Source organism: Nestor notabilis, unplaced genomic scaffold (assembly GCF_000696875.1).
Source record: "Nestor notabilis isolate BGI_N333 unplaced genomic scaffold, ASM69687v1 scaffold12115, whole genome shotgun sequence".
Taxonomy (NCBI): Eukaryota; Metazoa; Chordata; class Aves; order Psittaciformes; family Psittacidae; genus Nestor; species Nestor notabilis.
Genome location: NW_009929809.1, coordinates 49,478 through 67,492, shown reverse-complemented (window position 1 = coordinate 67,492; position 18,015 = coordinate 49,478). Strand labels below are relative to the sequence as shown.

The 18,015-nt window shown below is 38.2% G+C and overlaps 1 protein-coding gene across 1 annotated transcript in view; it reads left to right on the top strand.

Annotated features, from left to right (window-relative positions):
- Window positions 1-6,527, top strand: part of LOC104406236 (gamma-aminobutyric acid receptor subunit pi-like) — a 32,544-nt gene extending 26,017 nt beyond the window's left edge. The window contains exons 7-8 of the mRNA XM_010015160.1: window positions 439-632; window positions 6,216-6,527. Of these exons, the coding sequence (XP_010013462.1) occupies window positions 439-632; window positions 6,216-6,527 (506 nt within the window). The remainder of the gene's footprint in view (window positions 1-438; window positions 633-6,215) is intronic.
- Window positions 6,528-18,015: the final 11,488 nt, after the last annotated feature.

Below are 18,015 nucleotides of genomic sequence, written 5' to 3'. Positions count from 1 at the left end.
GAAAGAGTGCAAATCAGTTTTGATCAGAGTGCAGGTGGAGTGGGAAAAAAACTACAGAATAGAGGAGAAAGTAAGATTTCACATCAGATGGGCAACTGCAATGAGCAAAATGATACCTGAATGTTTTAAAGGGAGTGTTTGCACAGAATTGCAATAATAATGTGTTAATCATAAATATAGATTCTATGACACCAAAATATCTCTCATTTTAATTTCCAGTCTTCTCAGCTTTGCAAACACTTCTCATGAGTGTTTTTAAGTATTTAACTCGAGAATCACAAGTTCATCTGAAAGTCTTCTTTCCCAAACATGACACATTAATTGCTGTGGCATACTAGGAGTTCAGACAGCCAAAACTGTCTTGCAGAGGGCCGTTGCAGTAGACGCCCTCATTGCTATCTGTGTTTTATCAGAACCTGTATTTTTTGCATTCCACAGGTGTTACCACAGTCCTTACTATGACAACACTGATGATGGGAGCCAGGACTTCACTCCCAAATGCTAATTGCTTTATTAAGGCAATTGATGTGTACCTTGGTATCTGCTTCAGTTTCATCTTTGGAGCACTGTTAGAGTATGCAGTGGCCCATTTCTGCACTCTGCATCAACTCAGTTCAAAGGAAGTTCCAAAGGTATTTTAATTTTTTAATTTTTATCTTGCAAAACAGACTTCAGTTATACCTACTAAAGAGAACAAATTACCTTAGCACTAATGGTAAATGTATCTAAGGAATTTTCTATTTTGGAATAAGGACAGTGAAAGCAGAATAACCTTAAGAAAAAATTACCTGTATAACTGGAACTTTTTTGATGAGATCAAACTGATACCCACTTCCAAAATGATTTTTTCTTTGGATATGGACCTTATCGCCATTTATCAAACAATGTGCTAGATGTATCACAAAAATCACAGACAGTTGTTGTCTTCCCTGCAATAGCATAAGTTTACAGTTCAAATATTACACTGGGATTAGTGTAATATAGCAAAAAAGAAGAAAGAATTATCGCATTCTGTTTATGAAACCTTCTGTGCATGCATATTACATGGGTCAGTTTACTAGCAGACAGCCTCAGTCATTAAGTGTATATAGCCTTCAGCTTACACCTCCCCTTTCAACATCTGCAGCTGAAGCTCAGACTAGGACTCAGTTTCTGTTCTGCATCATTACTATCGCAGCACTTTTTGCTGCTCTAATGAGCTTCTCACAACCCTGAAATAGCGTGAAATACACTTAAAATAAAAAGGGATCAAATCAACATAGGCATTTTTGAGCCTCGTGGTTGTCATCTTGCTGAAATAATCAGGACAGAGTCATGAAGAAGTTTTGTCGCATCTTCCATCTTCAGTGTTTATCACTGCTTTCATAAGCCGTGAAAAAAATCACAAATTGGAAGCCGATTGTCTTGCAGCTTTTAATTATGGGACAGAATCTAGTATACATGATAGAAAAAAATAAAGCGGCTTATGAAGTTTCTGGATGAGTAGGGAAAAGTAAAACATGGAAAGTGAGAATAACAGGAAAAAAAGGCAGGAAGAAGTGTGACTGAGTGCTGTGTGGATAAATGGCCAGAAGAAGAAAGATTGTTAACTAATTAAGCCAATCTATAACAGAGCATCACAAATGCCTAATCAAAGCTCTTCAGTAGGTTCAAGAAACAGGATATTAAATTCAAGCCAAGTGGAGAAGCCTAAAAACAATGAAGATCAGCCAAGTCGTGCTTTGGGTTTGTTTTTTTTTTGTTGTGGTTTTTTTTTTGTGGTTTTGTTTTGGTTTTTGGGTTTGTTTTTTTTTGTGGCTAGATAGTTCAACAATTAATATGGGGGGTTGGATGTTTGGATGAGAGCTGGGTTCTGTAAATGCACAGCAACATGCTCAAAGCTGTCATTAGACCTAGGTGTGTGGAGAAGGACTGAAAAAAGAACACAAAGCTGAGCCACCCAGTGGATTTTAGAAGACATCATTTGATGGGGGAATATCTGCAAATGGGCACTCATTTCGAATGAGAGTTTGAGTGGAAAGCCTGAAAGTGATTTTTCTTGGCAAGGTAGCATCAGTGACAATTCCCTCTGAGCATATCTGTCCTGTGAAGTAAATGGTTGTCATTTTGCTCATACAGCAGAAAAAAGGAAAAAAAAGGGCAGTTTATTGCAGGTCTGGGTAAGAAAGTGAAGTGTTTCAATGCTTGGATGATTAAGCATCTTCGGATCTGTGAAGGGCACTTATGACTGCCCTTGCCTTCACTTAGCTGTGTCAGATTCCCTTTCCTCTGGCTCACAGGTATTAGTGCTTGCAGATAGGGCAGACGTGGATTTGAAAGATATGCATGGAAATAAGTTGAGGTACAGCTCTAAAATGAGGAAGGAAGAAAGGCTTAAGGCTACGCTTTTGTGACAGGCTTAATGATGGAAAGGAATGGTCTGTCACTTCAGGCATGTTTGCTGCCTTTTGCTGTGCATCAGGAGTGAGCAAGCCAGTCCCTGATCACACAAACACAAGTGTATAAGGGAAGGGGCATTTGGTTGGTCCTAGATCAGCTCAAGACACTGCAGAATAAGGAAAATGACCGTTGTGTCGTTTTCCTACTGTAGCCAAGGACAAGCACTGCTTACTGAGCAGGGTGCCATGGAGAGCACACCTGACTTGCATTTCTTATTTCTCACTGTAAAAAAGCAGAACATCACAAGGACAGAAGTACCATCTAAAATCTTATGTCATTGTCTAGCAGGTACTTAACAATTTCTGTGTGAGTATTGTCACCATGTGTTGTACTCATTATTGTATTTTCTTGTAGGCACAGGTTAATTGGAAATCTCACTTCCTACTTTGTTACTCTCATATGCGAGCTGATACAGAATTTGCATTCAGAATTATGTAAATAAATGTAGGAGGTGAAATGAAAATGTAACCTCTGACTTGTATAGGAATTAGTTGTACTGGTTTACTTTCCAGTTTGCTCTTTAAAGCAGCTGGGCTCTGGCATATCAGGTCGCTTTGAAGCCCTTGGGATTTCTGGTTTAGAATATAAACTGGTGAAAGAGCTCATCATATCCACACTCTTGCAGTGTCTCTTATCATGTGAACCAGAACCCACAGAGACAGCTTCAAAGCTAATGGCAAAAGCAGAGGAACCACCTGCTGAAAGGAAGGTCAGGAAAAATATGCCATTCACATCAAACGCATCACAGACTGCCTAAACAGAAAGGTTGCCTCTCGTCTTCTCTTGTAAGCCAAGGTGTGAATCGTACCCTCTTAGAAAACAGAGAATTCCTCCTTGGACTTCATCTGTTTTTCACCTAAACCTCTGCCTTTTGCTCAGAAAACAGAAAGGTTTGAAAACTGAAAATAAGGTTATAAGGGCAGTGTTCAGCCAACATGGCATTTCTGTGCAAGCATTGTGCAGTCTTTACAAACACTGCATAAGCTCCAGGTGTACAACACTCTAGGTTGAAATATTTTTAATCTTGAGCACCTTTATCATGCCATGGAAGTGACAACTTTCTTCAATTCTGTTGGTTGTGAGATGTCAGCAAACACTTCAGTTAGTATAAACAGCAGCCACAGTCGCAGGTGCCACATATAGTGCTTTTTAAGTGAGGTATAGTTTCATTGATGCTACCAATTCGGTGTCCTAACAGAACTGTCCTTAGTGCCAGCTGCGAGCTCCTCACTGACAGCTGGAATCCAGAGAAAACTTGGTATGACATTTAAAATTAGAGCCACAGTTGAATACCTGCAACACAAATGATTAATATTATTTTTAATAATCAAAATCAGCCTAGTCTTTCATCACATTCAGTTCTCCACAGTGAGGTGGGAAAGTCTCTTGATAGCCTAGGTTTATAAAACTGCAGGTTTTTATAAACTAACAGTTGTAGTTCTCCTTGAGACTACTTTTCTGCTTTTCATGCAATGTGATACAGCACTTTTGCTGTAAAATTCTCTGTTCTGTGAGAGCCCTGCCTTGTAACACTGCAAACAGAATCAAGTACATATACACTGTGTATGGTATTTTCTGCTTAAGTACTAACTGCCTCTTGGGGAGTAGAAATGAGTTAAAAACAGCCTAATAAAGATCAGCTTTCTGTGAATTGTTCACATGAGGTTGTGCGAAAAATGGCATGTACGCAATGTCCTTTCATGCTCTGCAGAAAAACTAATTCTGTACGTCTTTTAGCCAGCCCTACCTGAGAGACAAATAGACTCTTACATTGAATAATGCCCCAAATCCTGTCGTTTTTGAAGTATAGATGTTGTTTTGCTCTTTTTAACTTTTCTAAAAAAGTGTGAACAGGGTAAAAAAGTCAGGACTCTTCTGACAGGTTTCTTTATTTTATTAACTTTTGAAGCGCCGAGTGCATTCGTTAGACTGTCACTCCAGTGCTAGGCACTGCTGACAAAGACTTGTCTGCCATCCTCAGCATTTCCCTCAGCTGCCTGAAGTCTTTGAAACAGAAGAGCTAGGTATTTGTAATAGAGGTAGGCCCCAAGTAAAACTCCAAGTTTGAGATTTTGTACTTCCCTCAGGACTGTTTAAGGTTCAGACTGGAATTTTATGGATTGATCCTCTTAATGCTTTATAGGCAGATTTTTATCCTGGCCTTCAGTTTCGAAATGCTCGCATAGCTGTGGGAGGCTACCTGGAGGATGAAAAAGGTTTTGTAGTCAGGAGTAATTTTAGGATGACACGTTGTGTTGAGCTACATTTATCTCTCTCAAATAAAATACACTGGATTTTTTTTTTTTTTTTTTGCAAATTGAAAGTGAAAAGCAGTAATAATCTATTTTTCTAGCTCCATCTGTTCTGTTTTACTGATTCACAGCAGTCGGAGGTCATTGTCCAGACTCCTCTATAATTTTCAAAGATGTTACTAATTTTAAATAATGAAAGGCTCAAGAACTGTGCCTTCTACAAGTACCCTGGGCAGAACAGCAATTCTGCACCGGCATGGAGATCACTCAGGTGCCTTAATGAGCTTTCTTTGACTTTAATAGCTGGGGTATTTCTAAATGAGCTTTTTGTGTGGCTACACATAGGGCTGTACATCTCAACTTTTCTAAAGTTTGTCTAATCTTATGATAAAAATGGAAAAACCAAATTGGTCGGAAGAAAGAGATTCTGCATTCCACATTTCACAAATAATTTTTTAGCCTTTTTCTACTTGTATGCCACTCACTGACTCGGAGAAAATTAAAATCATGTGACACCTGCCTGAATTAAAATGCCCTCTCCTCCAACTATACAAATTTAGGTTTAATTTAGATACATACTTGGAACGAAACTTTGTAGCTTTGGATCTGCTGGTATCTCTACAATATCCCAAACAAAACTAAATACCCCAGAAATTTCTTGAAAGTTTATCTTTAGAGCTGAAGCTGCAGCTGATGTCTAATCTTGTGTCCTCTGAGCCAGTAACAGTAAAACCGCTGACTTCAAAGAGTGAAGATTTCATACATGAGCTTCATGGCCCTGAGCCATTTCTGATCAAAGAAACAAAACCCACCAGAAGGCTTATACAATGTTCTCTAAAGAGCTGCCCTGACGCAGCAAAACACTTAAAAACATGCTTAACCTTTGTGTAACTTTGAACTTAAAGCATGGGTTTCAGGACTTGAATGAAAATATATGAGCTATTTTGTACTGAACTAGATCTTTATGATCTTCTTTTTTTGTGCTTTTTTTTTTTTTTTTTAAATGATTTGATTTTCATCACAAAATGCTAGGAATAGAGTAGCTAACTACACAGAAGGAAAGTATCTTGTATTCTGGGGTGTTTGATTTCAGGTGCAACCAACTTGACTAGGTGGTCTGGCAGCTACCCCACCTTCTCCATCTACAGATTGGGCTTTGCTTTACCCACTTTCTAGACACTGACCTTTGCCAGTATTTTCCCTGAGCAGAAGACAGCTTAATGTTTTGCATTTGACGGATTTGCTGCTGAGTTAAGTAAAGCTTAGTGGGCCATAGTTGAACAAATCCAGCTTTGCTTGACAGTCCTAGGAAAGCTTTTGCAGTAGGATGTTAAGTCAGTGTTCCTGTAAATGGAGGCTTTGAAAGCTGAAAGGAGCTCTCTGGTGTGCGTAGGTGATCACCCTTGAAATCAAGGTGCAAGATACAGGAGCTGTCATAAGAAACCCCTTATTATTTGCTGTAGATCTAAAATAAATAGGCAATGAAACACACACTTAAGTACCTGCTATTTTGTTTCCTATCAGGATGAGGCTGAAGAGGCTGAAGAAGAGAGGAATGGAGTCTTGGCAGCAGTCACTAACAGTTGCAGTACCCCTGACAATATGAACAAGATCGATTCAAACAGAAGCAGCAAAACCAGCACTGACAGGAAAAGGGAGAGAAGTAAACACAGTGGGTGCAGTTCACCAATGTCAGTAATGAAAAGACTTTTCTGTATCTTTGATTGCTTCCATGTTAAGAATCCTTACCACATAGACAACTACGCCAGATTTTCTTTCCCGTTATCATTCATTATAATTAATGTATTATATTGGGTATATTATTTGTATTTCTAAATATTTTCGTGTGTAAAATTGGTTTAAAGTTTAGGAAGCGGATATGGGATGGGAAGTTGCAGAAGAATGAAGTTGCATTTGGATAAAGGGATATGAAAGGACATGCCATCTTTTCAAGCATTTCTGTGAAGTTTCTTGTTAACTCACTTTTCCACTGTTAAATGACTGTCTCCCAAAACTGACTTTCCTATTAGCATGCATGTCCCATATTAAATTATTTATCAAAGGCCAGTAAGTCCTTTAAAAAAAATTGAATTGTCAACTTTGTAAAGTAAAAGTTACATTATACTTATAAAAATAATGGTGGTGTTTTCCTGCTATGCTTTCAGTATTCTCTTCCTTCTAGTTTTGTCAATAATGCATATATTTTCCAGATTATATAAGAAAATGTATAATTGCAGATCAAAGTGGTTTTGCTTCATAGTAAGAAACAGCTTTGAAGGCATGGGCTACCGACAGAAATCAAACAATGTATGTACCTTTTTAAGGTCATAAATATGTATCAAAAATCTTCCCTACATCTTTAGACAGAACTCCCATAGGTATTGATAGCATTTCTGAGTAAGTGCAGGGCAGAATATAGAAATGGACCAGATCCAAAATGTTTACATCCAGAGAGATGCTTTTCCCAAGTGAGGACATACTTAGGTGTTGGCTGACCCTTAAAGAATATGGCCATTTATCCTGACATTTATAGTCTGTACTCTGCTCAGTCACAACTGCCCAGGTAACTATTATGCAGAGGAAAGATTTAATATGCTTTATTTTCAGTTTAGCAAAATCCTCCTGAGTAATTTGTTATTAAAAATTTTATACAAAGGTGAAAAAGCTTACTTCTTGACTTGAAGAGAAAACCCTGGCTATGCAATAACTCTTGATGAAAAAGGGAAACTTCTACATTGATGAAATCATGACCCTTATGAGAGAATGGTTACACTTGATGAAAAACCATAACAGTCTTTCTGAGTTGTTACTTCACTGACAGATAGTACAAAAGTTATTGATATGGCAACCTGTTTCTTATACTGCAGTCTGGAAGTTTAGAAGCACTTACTATTATTATACCTTTTTCCTGATTGTAATATATGTGTGGGTTGCATATATCTGTATAAATGTGTATGTGTGATTTTATAGGCTGTGTACCTTGGCATTTATGAGCTAACACACTGTACACATAAAAATGAATTAAAAAGCCTGCCTAATATTGACACTCTTTGATACACCTGTCTACAAGTGTGCTGCCTGTGAAGAAAACCTTTGCATGAGAAGAAGAAAAATGTAAAACACCAGTGTGGGTTAGATTTACCCCTGCTCACAACTAAATCCATGAAAATCATTGCACACTGGTAAACAATTATTAGATTAATATATTCCTCTCAGTATATTTACTATATACTGAGATATATATTTATTATATATTTATTTATATATATATTTATTGTGTGTGTGTATATATATATATATATGTATGAGTTCAAACTTAAACAGGGGAAGTTCAGGTTAGATATAAGGAAGTTCTTTACTGTGAGGGTGATGAGGCACTGGAAGAGGTTACCCAAAGAAGTGGTAAATGCTCCATCCCTGGCTGTGTTTGAGGCCAGGTTGGCAGAGCCTTGGGCAACATGGTCTAGTGTGAGTCATCCCTGCCCATGGCAGGGGGATTGTAACTAAATGATCTTAAGGTCCTTTCCAACCCTAACTGTTCTATGATTCTATGAGTTTCTAATTGGATTTACTACTGAAAGCTTGTTTCTCTATTGTTATCAGTAACGCCTTTTGCAAGGCTTATTGAGGCAATGTGACTTTAAGAATTGTCTAGTGGCTTTTGGTACCTTGTTACCTTGTAGTTCTTCTGATCTTCATATAAAAGCAAATGCATTCAAGAAATCAAAACAAGACCTCCCTTGTTAAGGACAAGTTTTAAAAAAAAATCTTTTATTTATTTAGCATTCTGTTGTGCAGATTCAACCTTAAACTCTTCATGAGAGTTTTCCTTGTAAATGAGATGTGGAACTGGACTCTGAGATCTCTTTCCAGTTGTTACTCCCATAAAATTTGCAGAAGGCATACGTATCTGGCACAGGGATCTCTGTATTTAGTTTCTTAAATTTGAACTTTAATCCTGAATCTTTTAAGACAGTTATTCACAAGTTGCAAGTTACTGGTTAACACTGATTTTGGGATTTACATTTACTACAAGTGTTAAGTAAGCATTTAGAGTTTTGTAGCTTCCAATTAACTTGGAGATAATTCACCTTAAATGTTCCCTTAGAAAGCTGTTGAAGGTCTGGACAGCTTTGTTTACAGTACACTAACTGATAACAGGGTCTGTTTTTCCACTGATGTGTTAATTGTAAGCAGAGTTAGACACTGAAGTCCATCATGTTTCCACAAAAGCATAGACTTCACAGCCAGATTATTTATTATTCTGCTTTGCACAATTCTGCATTAATTACAAATTTGAAAAACAAAACTTGGTTTGACATGAATTCATGTAAGTAAAAGATGTTTCCTCCAAGGGAGGGGGAGGAGGTTTTAATTGTGGTGTATGAAGAATGAAGAACAGCTTTTAAATTATCCCATTCAAACATACAAAGCTGTCCTCAGAAACTATCAAGATCCTTGGAGTTAGCTGGAAAGGCTCTTCTAAGTAAGTGGCATTCATGAACAATGTAACCAAGGCTAAAACTCAGAGACAAATTAGAGCTGGAGACGTCTCTTTCTGAGCCAAGAATGGGGGCTGAAGTTGGGGCTGCAGCACTCAGAGTTAGCACTGGCAATGAAAGTGGATTTGCTTTCATACCTGGTACAAAGGGGAAAGGACTTTCTGAAACAGTTTTCTGGTTGATAGTTGTCTTTCTCTTGCTTGCTTTGATTACGACGTTTTCTAATCAGAGACCTTCTCAGACTCATAATTCAGAAATATCTTGTATTTTGAGGCCGCTTGGGGCAGATGAGGCACCCGAGGTAGATGGAGGGGGATAATGGCATGAACTGATGTTGCACCTTCGTGCAATTTACTTTGCTGTTAGCAGGAGGTGTGCTACATTTGACATATCTGAGAGCAGCAGCCAGTCCAAGGAATAAATTTCCTTTCTCTGTGGAATACCTGCAAGCCTGGTCTTTTGGTTTTGCAGCCACTTCACAGGTGTCTAAGCATTGTGCAGACTAGAAAAATGTCTCTGACCTTAATAACCTCTTTGATATAACTGTTTTTCTTAATGGGAAAGTATTATGAACATAAAACAATCTACTGAGCTATTTCTTTAAATGTAATAATAAAAAAATTTGGAGATTTTAGACATTTGAAGGTATGGATCCTTGCTACCTGTCTGCTTTGGCAATTGTCTGGTGTGTTTCTCTGATCCAGCTTTGTCACAGCCTGCTTACTGGGATGCTAGTTGGGATGTTTTGAAAGCATTTTAAATAGAATAGAATCATAGAATGGCTAGGGTTGGAAAGGACCTTAAGATCATCTAGTTCCAACCTCCCTCCCATTGGCAGGGATGCCTCACACTGGACCATGTTGCCCAAGGCTCTGCCAGCCTGGCCTCGAACACTGCCAGGGATGGATTTAAGTGGAATACTCCACCTAAATAAAAAAAAGAATACTAAGAAAGATGATGTTTTAGGATAGGCATTCACTAGCTCTTTCATAAACTAAGAAAGCACTTTAAATGAATATCAGAACATATATTTAAATGCATAAACAACTAAATACCCTATCTGAATGTTCCAGTCAACACATCTGGCAAGCACAAAATAAGGGCACCCAATCTGTTGATCCAAGTACCCATTTTCAGTACAGTGGCCTTCTTTATTATCAGTGCAGCAGTAACTTAAATAGCTCCCTTTCCTTCCTTACAAATCTCTTTGTTTGTACCAATTATTTGAAGAGAGCTGTTATGTCTTTCGGCATGAGAAGATGTATTAAGAAAAATGATGCACCACATCATGATGTTACCCTGAAATTCAAAAAGAAACTACCAGAAGATTAGAGATTAAAGAAAACCTACATAACAGTAAAGCTGGTGACTCAAGAAATGGAAAGATGTGAACTTTCTGCTTTCTGCTATGAGTTCTTGCAAGTGGCATGGCACATCAGAGCGCCTGAAACACATCTGTGAGTACAATATGAAGAGGCTACTGGAGCACTGGCACTGCTGGTACAATTCACTCTATGCAGCAGTAGATGGAGCTAATTAACTACTCTTCATGACTGAATGAGCCAATGTAAATGGCAAATGCTAGTTAAGAAGGACTCCAGGGAAAAGCTCTTACAAGCTGACATTTGTACTGTGGTAACTGGGTTATGTTTGTAGTGACAAATTAATTAAAATCAGACAAAACGGAATTGTCAGGTGGACTGTTGAGGACTTTCACACTAAAGTTCAGCCTTCTCAAATCTAGACTGTTATTTCCATCATTTTAGCCACTGAAATTGTTAATATATTCTGCCAATCTGCGAAGTAACTCCATGACCACTATACCTTGTGTTTTAAACTGGAATTTTCTGTCCTTATATCAATGTTTTCTTATGCAGGTTAAAATGTTTCAAATCAAAATATAGCATCTCAGTATTTCAAGGCGGGCAGAACAGTAGCTGTACCAACGGTTTTCCTATAAATACATGTACTCAGGTAATTCTCTGGCACACTGCTAACAGTTGGCACAAGGATCAAATTAATTTCAAAAGTAAGTTCAAACCTTTTGGAAAAGCTTCCCTTGAAATGGAGTTTGTTGAAATGGTGGGAAACTGAGCATGAGAGTCATTGGGGCTGATTAAACAGGTTGCTGCAAGAACAAGGTGCCTCAATCTGGAAGCTGAAGACTGGAGTGGGTTCTGCTTACTGTAGCAAAACGGGTGCTTGACAGCACTTAAAGCAGATAAATGTGACATGCTTTTGAAGTCTGTAATGGATTTGCCGTTACTTGTTATATAACTTTATAATTAAAGCCATTGGTCCACATTAACAATATTGCCAAATTCAGCTTTTCATCAGTTTCCATCTGCAGACTTTTGCTTCCCCAGTCTCATCTGACTGTCAAACTTCCCACCCTCAGAAAAAGAAGGATAAGGCGGCATTTGGGGGCATTTCAGTCTCCTGATGTAAGTTTTTAATACAGTTTGGGTTCTGGGTTTCTTTCCAAACTGGAATGGACCCTATTTTCCCATTCCAGATCAAACACAGCCAAAACTTCACAAGACAAAAAACCCCATAAGATTTTAGTACCATCACATGAGCATGTAAACCATAACCCTGATTAATTTTCAAACTCTGCTCTGAATTTAAATTTAATCCAGATTTAAGCACTGCATAACTGCATCTGTATTAATGCACAAACAGCTGTACCACTGTTGTTTCCCTTGTTATAGCAGGTAACTTTGGAACCTAGACAGCAAAAAGATTTGATACCAGACTTATCTGATTTCTCAGAAAAGAGAGGAATGTAATTTTTCTGCTTTAAAAGCAGGTCAGAAATGGATCCAGAATAGCAACTCTGGCTCTAGCTGCAGCTCAGCTTCTTTGGAAGCCGAACAAGCTGGCAAAGTTAGAAAAAGAATAACTTGAGAGTATAAAAGGGATTTGAAACCTGAATTACATGTTGACATCCTCAACTGGTATGCCCCTGGCCCTCATGCTGATGCTAATGATGTTGTTACAAAAAACATTCATTGCATCTCAGGAACAGTAACAAACTTGCGAGATATGCCAGCCTGAGGAAAGGTTGCATTGCACTCCCTGATACATTCTTGAAAGATGCATGAGGAGGGATTGTCTCCTCCTTTTCTATGCCCTACTTTCTTTAAGAGCCAGTGCATTTCAGTCCACTCTTCCAGTTTTAGTTTATTGAGCACCTGTTTGGATAAGCGCTGCTACAAGGTGAACAAGAATCAGTAATACTGCATTAGTCTCTTCTAAGGAAGCCATCTGTTCAATTATATGCATTTAAATGCTAGTCCATTAGATTTGCATGGTGAAATATGTTGTAGCTCATTCAGTCCTAATCAAAGTCCTTTTCATTCACAGCAGTATGATTTTGATGATATCTAATGAATACCACTGCCCTTTTCTATGGTATATTCCTTCCTTGTGAAGGAAAGAAGACCTTCAGGAAGAGCTTCTACCCTACACTATCAGTGTATGAACTGACCACAGGGATCTGGTCTACTCTTTGCTGCAGTTTTGTAAGGTTTAATTTGACAACCCCTCAGCGCATTTCTGAGAACAGAACTGACCGTCTTGACCTCTCAAAGTGGCATAATCTTCAAAATCATAATATGGCAGATTAAGGTCTGAAGAATTTTTTTAAATAGCACCATATAAATTGAACCTTCTTAACTTCTTTCCCAGGAAGAGGAATAGATATTGAGCATCATTTTGTTATCTTTCCCCATCATTCTTTATTATCTTTGTATGAGGGTGCTCAAGTATCATTCCTAGTACTTTTTGAGGTTCTTTCATAATGAAAGATTCAGAAAGCCTTGAAATATTTTTTTCTTCAAAAGAAGAAACCTAAAGTATGATGTGCAAATAACTAAAAACTTTGATGTTTGAGGCTTCCTATGCCCAAGGTAATTTTAATTCTACTGAACAACCTTTTCATGCACTGCTAGTCCACATTTTGTGAAGCCTGATAATAACTAATAACTGGAGATTTCCATACATTTTCATAGAGGATCCTGTATAGACGCCAACTACATCATTGACCCTGCATCATTTCAAACCATGTATGTTCACAGATGCTAGGGTCTTATTTCAGGTGGAACAAATGACCAGACTCAAAATGCAAACTCCTTGTTCTGTGAATGTTCTCTACAGCACATTCCCATTGCTGGATAAAGCCTTGCTAAAATTTTGGAAAACTAGGTGATATGACATCTGTGGTAAAGATTTTTTGTGGATGATCAGTCCCACTATGAAACTTCAACCACACATACTATAAGAGCTCAAAATGAAAGCCCAATTTCTTTATTTCTATCCTAGAAATCCTAATTTCTAATTTATCACTTCTGGGCCACTAATTTCAAAGTTGCATTTGTCTTTGGTTGCCATGAATTACCTTAAAAGTCTTTGGACAGTATCTGAACCTTTATTTCTATAACCCAGCTGTAGGTTACCATTTCTGTAAGCAAGTGATAACAGCCTGCTTTCTCTCCTATGAGATTACTTGAATTACTTCAATGCAGCTCTTTACCAGCAGAATCAAAACCTGTTTCTGTATCTTTTGCATCTCTGCATATGCCTGTATTCTAGCTCTACTGTTTGCCTTCCCGGAAGGCTCTACGTTGTTCTGTGATAATGTCAGGTCTCCAGATGCACTGCCATCCTGTACTAAGGATGACAGAGGGACAAGCCAAAATCATCAATTTTAATGATATTTCAGCATCATCCTGGTCCTGTGTCATTCCTGTGTACACTGCAACCATCAATCTATGTTTGTCTGAAGCGGTTTGTGCCAGAAACTTAACTGTAGAGAGGGCTGAAGAGGCTAATTTATTATATTTTGACAAGGACAAGCCTCATCTGGCAATCCAGTGTGGCTGAGTGTGTCTGGTGAATAATGCATCCACTTTCTCAGATCCAAATTGCTCTTTTAGTTTTCATGACTTTCTTATCTCTGTGCTGTCTTTATCCACCCTGGTTTCCTTATCACATAATAAGATTGCGCCTGTATCTTCCAATTTAATTTCTCTTGGTTTTGAATGTGCTCAAAGCTGAGAGTACGCACTGGTACATAAGTCTCTCTCACTGAGAGATGGGATCACTCAGCCCAGAATGTACTGCGTTATCTGTGGTGAGGAGACTACTGGTCATAGCTGCTGGCTTCTCTTGACTTTTTGGGTTTCATTTCTGATTTGAATTACTACCTACACCACCCTTGGGTGGCACCAAGGGGACTCTATCCACAGCTCTACCTGTTGAGGGTTCTGTAGTGGAAAGCTTCAGAGACTTAAATAGATGGGGTGAAGAGTGCATTAGGTAAGATGTATCAATATATCTGCCTATAAGTCCACACTAACTAGTTTTTTGAACCCACTGAAATTTAAAAAAATATGATAAAAGAATAGAATACTCAAAAGCAGAATGTTCCTACAAGATTTATGAAAACAGATGTCCAGAGACACCTGACCCACTGACTGCTACCCACTGAGAAAAACACTATGGCATGAGTCTGAGTCTTTTTTAAAACCCAGAGAATACATACTGAAAAGAGCACATCTAATTGCCTCAAATGCAGAACAAGCTTCACTCACAATTTACATCTTCCAGACATGAGAGTCAATCAACACTGAAACACAAATCTGGAAAAAATTAGGCTTCATTAGCTTTCATATTCATAAGCTACTTCTTTTATGTTGTCCTCAGAGACTGAAAGTGAGGTACAAGGGTAGAGGCACAGCTCTCTTTGCTCATTTCCTGAATTACAGCAGGAGTTTGAATTTATGTCTTCAGCTTGACCTGTGTGGAAACACTGTACAAATGATGCAGCTATAGCTATAGAAAAATATTTATGTCCCTAATCTTCCTCTTGTGCTCATTTCCTACAAACACCCATCACCCCCTCTACCTCCTTTCCCCCTTCCATCCTTCAGCTTTGTAAATATATTCTTCTAGTATTAGGCTAGCATTTTTTTTCAGTTGAATTTAAATCTCTCTTGGTGACATGAGCTAAACAAAAAGCCTGCCTCCTTCACCTCTGGCCCTGGATGGCCTCATGGAAATCAAACTGGAACATACAAGGGGGAAAGGGTTACTAGAAGAAGTAGCTTCACCTTTTTAAAAAAGAACAACTGAAGTAAAAATGTTAGCTTGTATGTGAAACAAATTTAGTGTATTCATCTCCTGAGCTGATTACGTATTTGTAATCCTGATTAAAGAGCAGGTCATTGCAATTTTACAACATATATAGAAAATGTTTTATCTAGAACCTGAAAAACAAAACAATGATCAGAAGAGGGTGCTCTCAGCTCATGCTGTTTTGGTTTTGTTTTGAAGATTTTGATGGGAGTCTGCAGAATTTTCTTCTCTCTTTGTTGGGATTAATAAAATGTCTTTTTGTAAAATCTTCTCTGAGATTTTTCACTAAATAGATAGTCCTTTGTACTACACCATGTGTAAAATATTGGCTCAAGTCTTTGATTCTAGAGTTTTCTATATGCTTTAGAAGGCTTTCTGTACTGTTAACATAAGTCATTTCACAATGAACTTTCTGTTTGGGCTCACACTATTTTCTATGTTATGTTTATGTTCTCATGCAGTCACACTCTGGTGACATGAATATTTACAGGAACTGAATTCCTTGCACCCATGACTGAATGCTATGGAAAACTTGAAAAATTGCAAGAGCAGCAGTTCACTCCAATAACACTTGCATTTTCATCCAGGCGTGAAAAAGAAACAATAACATATAGTTTCAGTGATCAATTTCCAATTATCGAAATATCCCACATAGCTAAGTATTCACAGACAACTGATTAATTGACCTTTAGAAAAGAATTTAATGAAAACTTAGTGCTGCCAATAGTGAGGTTTTTAGCAAAACATTTGAGCATAGAGTTCACTTCAGGGACTGTGGTACATCAGAAAATACCTGGCATTTGATAAGTTTTATGAAAGCAGTGCTGATGTCATGGATAAAAATAAGCCTTTTAAAAGTTATTTGGTAATTCCATTTTCTGTAAGGCCAGACTTTTAAGGTGATAAAATTTTGCTGTGCACACAGCACTAGAACACAGGGATAAGTCATAGCTATAATCCGAGATGCTTGCAGACTCAGTTTTCTTGTCTGGAGTGGTATAGCAGAGGGCAAATTCAGGCAGTAGGAAGACACCCTCTTTCAGTTGCTGCAATGCAGCATTTAGGTCTGGTCTGGCCTACTCATGGAAGAAACCTCTCTGACTCTGATTCCTCACTATTTCACTTTTTCTAGCAATACTTACACTTGTATGAAGTACCATGTAACTGTGTTTTACAAACACATACAGAAACTGTCTGGAGGATAAGAGTCACACTTACTGTATTTAACAGCAGCGATTGAAATAGATTGTAAAAGGATTCTCACTCTCTGTGCATGTATATATATATCTATATATCTCTATACGTATATCTGTACAAATGTTTCTTGAAAAAGCATGATTTTATGCGTTGGTTCTTTCTACACTTAAGACACTGCTTTTTAATTATGTACATCAACGGTGAGTTCAAAAATCAAGCCAAGTAATAAACAGAGCTCTTGCATGTTCATGGGCAGAGAGGAACTACGCATTGAAGTGGCCTTTTGGGAAAGAATTAAGAGAGCAAGCAGAAAAAACACAGGGTCCCTGCCTTACTGAGTCAGTTTACATGTGTGGGAAAATGGCTGATGTTTGCCAGGACTCTGATTCAGGGAAACCTGTCTTCCACCATTTTAAATGTATGTTTATGCTTTCATTGTTTTTCAAGAGAAATGGAAGACACAAAACCAAGAACAGTTTTCTTATGAAAGGTTTATATGAAAGAACCATATTACAAACAGGTAAGCTGCCACTGCTGTTCTAACAATTTCCATCCAAGTTCTTGCTCTTCCTACATTCCTTAACCTGACAGGTTAAAAATGAAGGAACTGTGTAGCTGGGCAGCACTGTCCCAACTGTCAGGAGAGAAACTCATTTCTGTTCTCACATGGATTAAAGTGGGACCCAAAGTCATATCATAGAATAAAACATACAAATGATTGGTTATCTGCTACAGATTGAAAAAGGGAGGAAAGAGACCACAGACCACCTTTGTAGTTACTTAGGACAGGAGAGTGTCTGGAGGGTCAGCAGTGAGGGTGCATTAAAAAGTCAAAGGAAAATGCGGGAACTGAGCCATCAGGTCAGCAGTAAGCTAGCACAGATAGAAAGGCGATACATACCCTCTAATCACACCAATTGTGAAAGAGAGACTAGAACATGGAGAGCAATTGCAGAGGGTTGTTCACAAAATCATAGATGACCTCTCTGAGACTTCGACAGGGAGCGTAGATATCAGTGATCTGCACTGCAGCTAAAAGACTGCATTGCAGACAGGAGAACTGAGTTTTGCCCTTAGGATCTAGCAAGTATTACAAATACAAATGTGTGTATAGCATGACCTGAGAGCTTCCATTGCTGCCTAGCAAATTCAGTCAGGTTCAGCTAAGGGATTATAATGATAGCAACAATTACTCGGTTTCGAAATGACTGGAAGAAAACTAGCAGAGGTGTAATGATAGCCCCGTAAGACGACACTTTGAAAAGTATCAATCTATTTCACCTATTTCCAAGATAAGTTTCCGCTCAAAATTGGACTAGTGTAGTAAAGAAGGCGATAGACAATCCCATACCAGAACATGACAATTTCCCTGTCTGATTGCCTTTGCATTTGATGAAGTGTAGGCTGAACATAAGAAGAGTCTGAAGGTTTGATTTTCAATGGATTTTACTTCCCACTGACAAACCAGCATAAAGAGCACTGTAGGC